The sequence below is a fragment of the Aplysia californica genome, unplaced genomic scaffold (assembly GCF_000002075.1).
Source record: "Aplysia californica isolate F4 #8 unplaced genomic scaffold, AplCal3.0 scaffold01665, whole genome shotgun sequence".
Classification (NCBI taxonomy): Eukaryota; Metazoa; Mollusca; class Gastropoda; order Aplysiida; family Aplysiidae; genus Aplysia; species Aplysia californica.
Window position 1 is genome coordinate 20,766 of NW_004798935.1, and position 12,127 is coordinate 32,892.

At 37.9% G+C, this 12,127-nt stretch overlaps 1 protein-coding gene across 1 annotated transcript in view; it reads left to right on the top strand.

Annotated features, from left to right (window-relative positions):
• LOC106013963 overlaps positions 1-11,746 on the top strand; it is a 16,636-nt gene extending 4,890 nt beyond the window's left edge. The window contains exon 2 of the mRNA XM_013090909.1: positions 10,895-11,746. Within this exon, the coding sequence (XP_012946363.1) occupies positions 10,985-11,698 (714 nt within the window). The 5' untranslated portion in view covers positions 10,895-10,984 and the 3' untranslated portion in view covers positions 11,699-11,746. The remainder of the gene's footprint in view (positions 1-10,894) is intronic.
• The last annotated feature ends 381 nt before the right edge of the window (positions 11,747-12,127 follow it).

Genomic DNA, 12,127 nt, shown 5'->3' on the forward strand with positions numbered 1-12,127 from the left:
TATCTCTCTCTCTCTCTCTCTCTCCCTCTCTCTCTTATTATTATTATTATTATTATTATTATTAGTAGTAGTAGTAGTAGTAGTAGTAGTAGTAGTAGTAGTAGTAGTAGTAGTAGTAGTAGCAGTAGTAGTAATGTTTTTTAAAAAATATTATTATTATTATTATTATTATTATTATTATTATTATTATTATTATTATTATTATTATTATTATTATTATTATTGTTATTATTATTGTTATTATTGTTATTATTATTGTTATTATTATTATCATTGTTATTATTATTGTTATTATTATTATTGTTATTATTATTATTATTATTATTATTATTCTTATTATCATTATCATTATTATTATTATTATTGTTATTATTATTATTATTATTATTATTATTATTATTATTGTTATTATTATTATTATTATTATTATTATTATAAGGGAGGAGAGAGTAGCAATTTTTTTTTGGGGGGGGGGGATTCCGTTTTGGTCCAGTTGAGCGGGTACATTTATTTCGCCAGGTAGCAAGTGCTCAAAATAATGATTGCTATTATTAGCGTTATCGAATACAAGAAAAATAAAATGTTCAGCTCTATCAAATACTCTTACATGATTTTGAGAATGCTTTGTTCTACCTGTGCTGTACTTTCGATTTGGCGAGTAAACTGCCCAATAAAAAAAGGGGGAAATGACTTAATTACACGTACTAGGTACACTGTCGAGGGTGCGTCAAAGAGCTGTGTTTAACAAACGGACAAAGAACAAAACAACAGAATATTTTTTAACCCAGCCGCCACATTACATAAAACTAAAGCATTAATTATTATCCTAATAGACAGCAGACATTCTGAACCACAAACCTCATTTATTTTATAAGACTGCATTTGACAAAGTGAAGTGGCTATTACAAAATTCCAAAATTATAGCAAGATATCAGGGAACGCAACTGGTTCTAAAGGGACTGTTTTTCTGTTTTCTTGAAGAATTTATATAAAAATATTGTTACGTAACAAAAATCAGGGTTTTGCTTGTGAGAATGAAATAGGGAAAGATTCATTAACAAGATAAACCGAACGTCCATGTTCAAATCCTAAAGGCATAGTTTCATTACTTTAAAACTGAAACGTCCTCGATCTACACTTTTGCAATGGTCATGTAAAACAAAATACGAGTGCACTATTTTCTCTGGAAAAACAATAAAGGATTACATTGACGTTTTGTAACTCTCGATAATATAGTGCAATACCTAACTGTTATTTTCCCCTTCACTTCACATAAAATCCGGACTCCCTCCCCCTCCTCCTCCAAATGAGGATTTTATTTGGAAATGTATTTCGGCTATTCATTTCCGCGATCGTTATTCCCCTGTCAATACTGACAACTCAACTCGTCGGACAAAAGGATACCGAATAATGCTGTTAGTAAAAATCATAATAATATATTTTTTATTATCCACTATGGCTTCCCCGTGGACAAAATGGCGTCTGAAAGGCAACCTCGTGTGGTAGCGGTCAGCAAGAACCTTTGTGAGACGGTATATTGGACACGCATGGCACGAAACCGGCGAATACATTGAGTTGTTGCGTTTACATTTTTGACACCTGTAGTTTTTTTTCATAACAGTTATTGAAGAATAGCGATAGTTACGATTAGACCGCCTCCCCCACCTTCACCCCCCCAAAAAAAAATTTAAAAAAAAATAAATAAATAAATAAATTTTTAAAAATTTTTAAAAAAATAAACGAGAAGAAATGATAAAGATGGGGGTTTGGGGTATGGAGAGGGAGGGGGGAGAAAAAAAAAGAGGGGAGGGGTGTTAAGGATGAGGTTTAAAATGTTTGAAGCAGACAGCTTCAGAAACTTTAGTTCAGCGTTAAAATTCCAAAAAATAACTGTTGGCTCGTTTCCCACACTGTGTACGCTCAGCTCAGTGGAGAACATGACGTCACAAACACTATCCACGCACGTGGTAGCAAAAAGGACAACAGCTCTGCTTTGTTCTTCCATACTTCAAACACACCGACCGTTCCGCTTGAAAAAAAAAATTCACAGTTTACTTTATGACGCCCGCTATATCGTTTAGATAACAATAGTTATTTACACAGCCGTCGCCTGGGACATCAAACGGCGAGGATTTTGCTGTGTTTAGTGAAGGAGGGGAGGAGCGGATTTCTTTGGGATATCAATGTTTCGCTGTAATTACGTCACAGCGTGTACCTGTGGGAAAATAGAATGATCGTTTCGCCGCAGATTAAATTCGATTACAACTTGATTTAATTTAGTACGTTGCGATAAGGCGCGTTTACAAATTAATTTTATTTCAGAGACGTTCACAAAGTAATCGATCTTCTATCTTCTGTGTAAACAACTTGTTTTCGAATAAGATTCGCAGTGAAATGATTTTCAGACTTCGACAAGTAGTCCTATGTTGCGTCATTTGCGGCGAAACCTAACGCGCCGATTTCTTTCTCCTGAAATTAATTTTCTTGGTTACGTCAGCAGCCCCCATGAGTCAGACTACGTCCTTTTGATTTCTAAAAATATTTTACTGCTTGAAAACAAGCAAAGCAGAATGGTTACATGACTAAAACTATTATATTGCTAAAGTGCTGATATAAGAATATTGATGAGTGACAAGAAGGTTTTTTTTCGTGTGAATAAAAGAAGGGATGTTCAACTTACACGATAATTTCGTCACATTTTATAAATCCGAATTGCCCGTGAGAATGAACCTGCTACATCATGTAACTTTTTAGAAATTATTTTAAAATCTCCTATTCAATTTAATAAATATCTGACCAGTTAGACCCCCCCCCCTCTACAACCGCCTTCCCCCCAAAAAAAATATTTTAAAAATCCGCATATCACCACCCCATAATGTCGTTACATTAAGAAGAAAGAAAAAAAGAGGTGGTTTTTTGGGGGGTTTGGGGGAGTGTTTTACTGCGCACGCAACTGCATAAGGTCATATGAGCGCGCGAGACACACCAAACATCTCCAGTTGGTTGGAATATTTGAATTTCGAATGTTTCCCGGGTGGCGAACGAAGCCTACTCTTCAAGCATACTTTTATCGATTTTAGACCACAAAGATAATCTTTAATGTGCGCAACTTGCACACAGGACCTCCTTGATTTTTCGCCCTTGTCCGAGAAGGCTAGGTGTAGATCTGTCCTACTAGAAGATCGGGTGTGTGGCTGAAAGACAGCAGTAAGACTGAGCCAAGGAAAAGCAGTAGAAAGGCTGCAGAAAGAGTCAGGAGCCCAGAGGTAGGGGGCAAAGAAGGTGAGGGGGTGGGGGAAGAAAGTGGACACGAAAGCAGATGACAGAACATTGCCAGAGAGCAGGAAAGGAGGTTAAAGGAGACAATTTTAAAAGAAAAAATTTTTCTGTCGCTGCCGTATTCGAGCTGCGACCTTTGAATAAGAGACGAACACCTTAATCTCTAGGCCACGAGAGACCCGAAAAGAAAGGTTATCGTAACAGAAGGAAAAAGGTTCACGTGCCGAAACTTTGATATCTCCATATAATCTCGCCTACAATGTAACAAATTAAGTGTGTGACTGGGGCATTTGGGAGGAGAACAGTTATTTCAACGAAAATCTAAAAACACAAATAAATACATATCTATAAACGACACCTAGTGTACTGTTTGAAAACACCACCAGGACACCAAGAGATGATCACAAAAGAAGTAACAAGAAGTTACAGTTTGAAAATAAAATCGTCAAACATTTGATTAATATATTTGATAAAGTAGTATGCTTCTTTTATTGTTAGCTATATTTAATTTAGTAAAAGGTCTCATAATTCATTTTCGAGTTTTATGTCGAGTTTCGATAATATTATAAATGGCTTAAGCATTAAATTGTCTATACATCTTAAAATCAAACACTTTAGAATAAGAGAAACAGTAACAAATATGACGTAGGGCCTACTGAGAAACAAACAAACAAACAAACAAACAAACAAACAAACAAACAAACAAACAAACAAACAAACAAACAAACAAACAAACAAACAAACAAACAAACAAACAAACAAACAAACAAACAAACAAGACATACAAGCAAACAAACAAACAAACAAACAAACAAACAAACAAACAAACAAACAAACAAACAAACAAACAAACAAACAAACAAACAAACAATCAAACAAACAAACAATTAAACAAACAAACAACGGAAAATGGTTCACGTAGGCCAATAGAAGCGTGTTTTTCCCCCAGAAGATGATTATAAGCAGATGCCTGTAGAAATCTCGACAATACCGGGTGTTTAAATAAAAAGAAGACCCTCTTAACCCAATCATTGCCTGGCTCAAGACTATCTCGGGCTTTCTGGTTGGACGAAAAGTAGAAGCAATTTCCTGTATTACATATTAGTTGTTTCACCGGTTGTAAAAGCACTTGATTCTATTTTTGGCTTAATGTCCCTTTCTATCTGTGGAACGGTTTTTTTTTGTGTTTTTTTTTGGGGGGGGGGAGGGGGGGAGGCTATTTCCCTTTACACGGAACAAATAACTCCTTCACATCTTGCTCGTACTTAAGTACGGCTATCCACTTCGTATAATAATAATAAGCATCTGGCCATCTTTTCTCTTAATGGTCTTATACCTGAATGGTAAGTTCGAGTGACTCAAAGAAAAGAAGAAAACAATAGAGTGTAAAGGGGAGGGTAGTGTTTTGTTAACACAAAAGTCTCAGCGAGATCAGTTCAACATCGCTTAGATTGTGGGGTCGATGGGGTTCACGGTTGAGACTTGACAACGACGTGACCAAACCCCTAACTTCAAACAAAATAAAGACTTCAAAATTGTATATCTTTAATAAACTTTTTTTGAAACGCAGGAATGCGCTTTTACTCTACTCTAACTCTTAGGCTCAAATCTCGGGCATGGTAGTGAAATTGTTACAGAGCAATAACTTGGTCGTCTCTATACTCTATACCTATTTCAACAAAACCTCGACCAAAGAAAATACAACAAGTGGAACGTCAAAGTTTGTGAAAATGGAGAACATCAATGAACGTCTTCGAGAAATATCAAGTTTAAAAATTTCAATCAACATTGGGTACAATGCAAATCTTTAACTTTTAAAAGCGTTTAGCAACAGGGTTTTGAATGGCCCGTTTTATTTTAAGGAAAAAGACGGAAAAACCATAATATGCAAATCTCACTGTGCTCAGAAAGCTCAGGAAAAGTTCGTGCTGCAGAGATCTGGTTGCAATATTGCTCAAATTTAGAAATACATATTCTGTGTTTGTGATATCTATCAGTAGGCTAGTTGTCAATGATGGGGGAAGGGGGTGGCTCAATGATGCAAAGTGCCTTTAATCATTGTTGTAGCTGTTGCTTGGAGGATAATTAAGTGCTTCGAAAAAACGTTTTTAGAAAACAGCATGACATTCCATGGTAAAGGGATGTTAGACCTTTTTACAATTCCATTATTCATTGTGTTTAATAAACTTGAAACATAGATCTATCTAAAAATAAAATGATAGGGATTTGGCAGCCTTGAAAACTGTCAGATAAATTTAAGTAGATTTTTAAAAAATACCATTGAAGAACATGCGGAATCAAAGAACTATTTTTCCCGAGATTTTGAAACGCAGGACACATTAGTTGAAATTGATTTGGGATACCAACTTTCCTGGACGGCAATCGTGATAAAAAAAATTCCATATAGAAATATTGACACACACATACACACATACACACACGTGCGTGCAAGCGTGTAAAGCGTCTCCCTGCGTCAAGGTCTCTTCCTCTCCCCCCTTTTCTCTCCTCCCTTTTCTCTCCTCCCTTTTCTCTCCCCCTTTTTCTCTCCTCCATTTTCTCTCCCCCCTTTTTTTCTCTCCTCACCTCTCTCTTTATCCCTCTTTCTCTCATATACACATATATACACGTACACCCTACACATAAACACACATACTTTCATTGTTTCTAACTCTCTTTCTCTCTTTGTCTCTCTATCTCCCTCTCTCTTTCGCTCTTTCAAACACATACACATCCATACACACACACACACACACACACACACACACACGCACACACAAACACACAAACACACACACACACACACAAACAAACACAAACACACTCATACACATTCATACACACACACAGGCATACATAAATACACAAGCAGGTTTGCACGCATTCTTGTAAACATTGTTCCTACTTTACCGCGACCACCTGATTGGCTAATAAGATACCTCGTTGACTTGGAGCAGTCCTACTGTTTCCTTACGACAGTCAGCTAATCAACAGTAAGAGAGCTCGCCACTACCCCAACAACCTCAAGGTGTGCCGTCAAATTAACCAGGCCTTTCCGCAAGAGCATAATGGTATTGCCCTCAGCTTGTCGGCCAATCAGAGTTGAATAACAGAGAATGCGCCCGCCTCGCCGAGCTTGACCCGTGACGTCATGCAACAAGTATCTTAGTAAGCTCCGCCTCCTAAGCATATAAAGGGACCATTTTTGGCACGACACCGTCATAACTTTCATCAGTCTTCAAACGTCTGCATGGTTATAACCATCGATCAACACTGCCAGTGAATTGTGGATTTGAACACGGACATCCCAGTCTCCTTGCTCTCCATCATCGTCTTTGTATACAATTGGAGTTATTTAATGTGATCTGTATTTCGGCTTGTGCTATAAAACTTCCAGTTGTAAGTTGAGATTTTTCAAATCGTGACATTTTCCTTGATCTCATTGTGACGTTCTCCTTGAAGACAACGTGGAGTGTTATAGTTTTTTGTCTGTGAATCCTGATCTTTGTGATACCGTGACAATCCAGAACAAGTGTATCTTCGGTACAGACCATTTGTGTAGTTTACCGTTTCATCAGCTGCCGCTGCAGACGGAAACACAGTGAATGAAGGTACATCGAACGAACAGACTTCAGCACGTGGTTTTGCGCTTTACTTCTCAGGTAAGCAATTTCAAATAATGTTGTTCATTTTCGTAATGAAATCAGACATAATTTTGTCAAGCCAACATGTGTAACCTTAATTCCTCTTTGTCTTCAAGTCCCCCCGCTCTCTCTCTCTCTCTCTCTCTCTCTCTCTCTCTCTCTCTCTCTCTCTCTCAGAAAAAAGAATTGTTCACAGCACTTTCCACGTCTCACACACATTTTTTTTCATACGCGGGCTACGTCATAGCTCACCAATGACACTCTTTATTGGCAAAACTTGTTACAAGAAATGAGACTAATTTTATTGTGAACACTTTTCAATCACTAAAGGTTCTAAAAACTTGCGTTCCATAAGCACAATGCCACAAATATAGAAAAAAAATGAAAGACATGCTTTTAAACGCGATATTTCGCAAGCTGTAAACCTTTTAAAATCTGAAGAGACAACCCACTTTGATTTTTTATTAGTAGGCCTACTTATTTAAAGAATTTTCTCGAATACAGCTGACATGCATTAAATTATAGAATTATTGATGTGTTAATACAAATTGATACAAGTCAGGGTGCAAATGCTGAAGAGTCTGTGGTGTGTTTGCTAGTTTAGGAAATATTTGTCAACAAGTTGCACCACTAATTTTTGACCGCACTTTAGTACAATCCGAATTGTAATGATAACAAAGAATGATTACTAGAGTGATAGTCGGCCCGTCAAAGTTTGGTGAAGGCCAACGCATATGAAGAGGATATCTGTGAGAAAGCATGGTGAAATGAGGTGAACGTTTTTTATGACCATGTTCAAAACACATTTGTGAGGGTTTTACTGTAAAACGTTGATTAAAGGCACACAAAAATGTGAATTTAGAGTTTCCAAGGACTCTAAAGCTTTGGAAGTCACCTAACTTGTGACTACCATTTTCTGGCTCATTTCCCCATTAAAACGTACAGACCTCAACCTCCTTCAATCTCAATACATAATTATTTCTATTCAAGATTTAAGGAAAGTTTTTTTTATTTAAAGCAAGACAAATGATTATTAAGATGATACCAATTACCTCACCATGCCCCAAAATTGACAAGAGCCTGATTCTACCGCGTCTTGTTACATTTCGTATTTCCTTCACTAGTTGCAATGACTTGTGGATTTTGCTGTTGCAAAAATGACCAATTTTAAAAGACAATGGTTTGCCACATTTTGACCATTTGAACTTCATTTTCACTTGTGAATCTGAGCAGCTTGCTAGCACCTTTCTCGGCTTCAGTATTCCAACGGTACTTGTGTTAGAACAGGCAGTCTGTTAGCTCTCATGGTGCGCTCACGAAGGCTTTCTTTGAGGAAGAGTAATGGCTTGGGGTTTGTAGAAAATATCCCCCCCCCTCCCCCCGGACCAAAAAAACCACAACAACAACACCTACAAGCAAACAAATAAACAAACAAACCAAAAACAGTGAGAGAGAGAGAGAGAGAGAGAGAGAGAGAGAGAGAGAGAGAGAGAGAGAGAGAGAGAGAGAGAGAGAAAACAACAACAAAAAACTCCCCAAACAAACAAACGAACTACAAACAAAACAAAACAAACAATCAAAAGCGAACAATTTCATAGACCTGGTGGTTACGGTGGGGTGCACATTAATTTGAGGCCAAAATTGAATCTTTGTTTATAAAAACTGGACACCTCCAACAATTTTACTTTTATCAATGTCACTTATTTATCCAAGTCCTAAGATTAGTACATTTTATTAATGCGTTTGGTAAGAATTAATTTTACGGTCCTTGCATCTGCAAAAAGGTCGTAAAAATTACCAAGGCACTGGGCTCAAGTGAATGGTTTCCACGTTAATTCCCAGCATGGTTTGGTTTTCCTTTTTAAAAGTGGGATTTGTTTGAGTATCTATACATGCATTGAAAAATAATATGATTTGAAAGAAGCAATTTACATTTTTGAAATGACACAATTTACATTTTACTAACTGTAAAGACCAGTTGACCTTATACATTCGGGAATTTTATTGGGATCAACGATGGAGTACAAAAGCTTCAAATTGGTGCAGTCGGAATTGTTGAAGTATCTATAATACACGAAGAATGTATTAAAAGCAGCAGTATATATCTTTCTTTCTTATTCCTTGCTTTCCCCTCCTATATCTCAGTGGTAGTCAACTGCTGGTTCTTAAACCTGCAGTGCAACTGAGTCTTACGTATGTGACCGTTTTTCTTACGTCGTAGAGCCCCTTCTCTTCAAGCAGCCACATTCCGATTTCGGAGGTATACTGACTAGAATATTTTCAGTTTTGGTAGGAAGTTAATTTTGAATATCGCCTGGATGGCGGCAAAGCCAGTTCTTTTAAATTCTTGGACAGCCAACGGATCTTTAGCTTACACAACTTGCGCACGCGACCCCTGAGATTTTTGCCCCTTATCCGAGAAGGCTAGTAGTTCGAGCTTACTTACACTAAGTTCAGGGGTGTGGCTGAAACACACCTGCAAGAAAGAGAAAGTACTCATGGTAGCAGTGAAATATTCAGGAGTAAGAAAGCGAGAAGAACAGAGGGGGGTCGAGGATGGGTGGGTGGGTGGGTGGGGGTGGGGGTTGTTATGAAGAGGAGATGAAAGCACATGACGGAAAGAGCTTGAGGACAGGAAAAAAATTGGATTGAGATAATTTTAGAGAATTCTTTTTCGTTGCTGTCAGATTACGATCCACGATACCTCTCGTTCATGGGAGCTGCCCCCACCCTTCTTTACATCCTTAAAATAATACAATTCATATTTTACTTTCAAGATCAGTTGTCCTTAAAATTTTGAGAATTTTGTTGAGACCAATGATGGAAAATAAATTTTTCTATTTAGTGCATTACGGATCTCATTATTTCCTTCAAATTTCTTCAAAGTCTGGACTCTGTGTTAGGACGTGCTGGATCCAGTCTGCATCACATCCCACACAATGTTATACAGTGGCGCCCAAAAGAAACTTGAGAATGTATTCACCCAATCATCTTGTTATAGGCTTGCACTACCTCTCTCATGCAGCAGACCAATTATAAGTTGAATAAATTCTGCATCATCTGACACTCTAATATTTCCATTTATGTTACGAGACTCTCGAGATAATGGTCACTCAAAATCGTTAAAAAATCAGGTTTAGCAAAATTGTGCGAAATTAGGAAAACGCAAAAGTGTATTCAGTCACATATTGGTGGAATGGACATGAAATGAATACCAAATGAAAAGAGAATATTATTGTCTCTGCAATGAACCGCTTCTTCTAATGATATTATCAAATAGATTGGAGAACAGAGCAGTTACAAATACCGCACAAAACGAATGTGCTTACTAGTATTAGTTTTGTTTAGGAGCTCATGGTTTCGTGTCTAGCACGAAACCTTTTTTTGCACATGGACTGTGTTAGTTAGATTTTGGACATAATCATCTGTTAGTGAGGAACAGAAGCCACGAAACTGCCATGGTTTTGGGTTGTCTGTGGTGGAATGAACAAAACCGTCTTTATGAGAATCACCGGATGACTTGGTTTAGAGGATTACATCTCACAAATGCTTAGAACTTCATGTCTTACCTTAATTTTCGTCGTGGTGTCATTCAAGTGGGCATCTCCATGCATAGCAAAGAACTTTCTCACAATGCAACAAGATGATTCTTGGAAAACCAAATCAAATCAACGCTGAAATGGTCACCTTTAAATAACCCGACATAAATTCTACAAATATGTGAAGAGTGAAGTACCATGAACCAACAGCTGAAGAAGAGCGTCTTTGTTCCCTATTCAGACCAATTTTGTGTGCAATTCTTTGTGACATTTGGGATAAAATGACAAATAATTATGTCCAAAATCGAATAGTATCGATGCCCAAAGGGTACGTGCACTACATCTCTCAACACCCTGCTTTTTATTTTTGTAAAAGATCGTTAATTTAGATCTTGAAAGTTTCATTCACAAAAAATTCTCTATTTTCTTTTCCAGATTCTGCATAATATCAACAGCTGGGCAGATTTTTTTCTGTTCTGAGGACACCCTTTTCTCTGGACGCCCCTGACTTAGACAAACGCCAAGATGCCTGCTCGTTCTTGTTGTTCTGGGAATTCCAGCCTCGTCCAGAAAAAGCCCCGTGCATCACTCAGCAAAAGACTGCGAAAACGTTTCAAGAGTCAGCGAAAATCTCACAATCAGCTGTTTATAGTGGGCGCTCTCGGTTTACCTTCTATCAGGACAAGCGAGGGAAGATTCAAGACTCCAGTAAACATGACATCGTTGTCTGCCTATCTCTCTGGGAACTCCCCCGTCGTGGAGATGAAAGAGCCACGAGCGACATTGAGAAACAAACTTCTGAAATTGTTCTTCAGGAAAAAGCCTCAAGCATGCGCGTTTGTACAAAACACTACCAGCATGCCAAAGGTTAAATACGTAGATATATCGTATGAGAGCACTACAGAACTCGCTGCTCTGGGACTCCACGACCAGGCTTTTCTCGAGGATAGCGACGCATCATCTTCGGAGATTTGGGACCTCAGTTCTTTGGAACAGTTAGACCCGACCTCGACAGAGAGCCCTGCCGGTTCCGAGGCAGTCTATATGGTAATGAATCCTGTGGATCCGTTTAAAAAGACCTTTAACAAGAACAACGCCGTTTATAATTTTAGGAATCCTGCAGGACAATTAAACAAGACATTTATAATCAAGAGCGCTGAAGGTTCAGAAGCAGTTTATGAGGAGATGAATCCTGTGAGAAAGTTAAACACGACATTTACTATCAGCCCTCCAAATTGAGATGCTGTCCATACGGCACAGCTGAACAAGACATTTACCAAGAACACTCACGGTTCAAATGCCGCCAGTTAAACCAAACCAGTTTAGAGAACATTGTCGCTTCAGATGCATTCTATGTGGAGTTCAATTTTCTGCGACTGGTGGAAATGTTTCTTATTTCTAATTTGTGCCAGAAATCTAACTCAGTTTGGAAGACAAAATGATTTATTTCAGGGATCTCCGATGTCAAAGAATAAATGTCTTGTACAACAGTAGCAGCACTCTGTGTGTGTGTGTGTGTGTGTGTGTGTGTGTGTGTGTGTGTGTGTGTGTGTGTGTGTTTATGTATGTGTGTGTGTTCATGTGTGTGTTTGTGTGTGTGATTGTATGTATGCATGTTTGTGTGGGTATGTGTGAGAGAAAGTGAGGAAAAAGAGAGGGGAGAGAAAG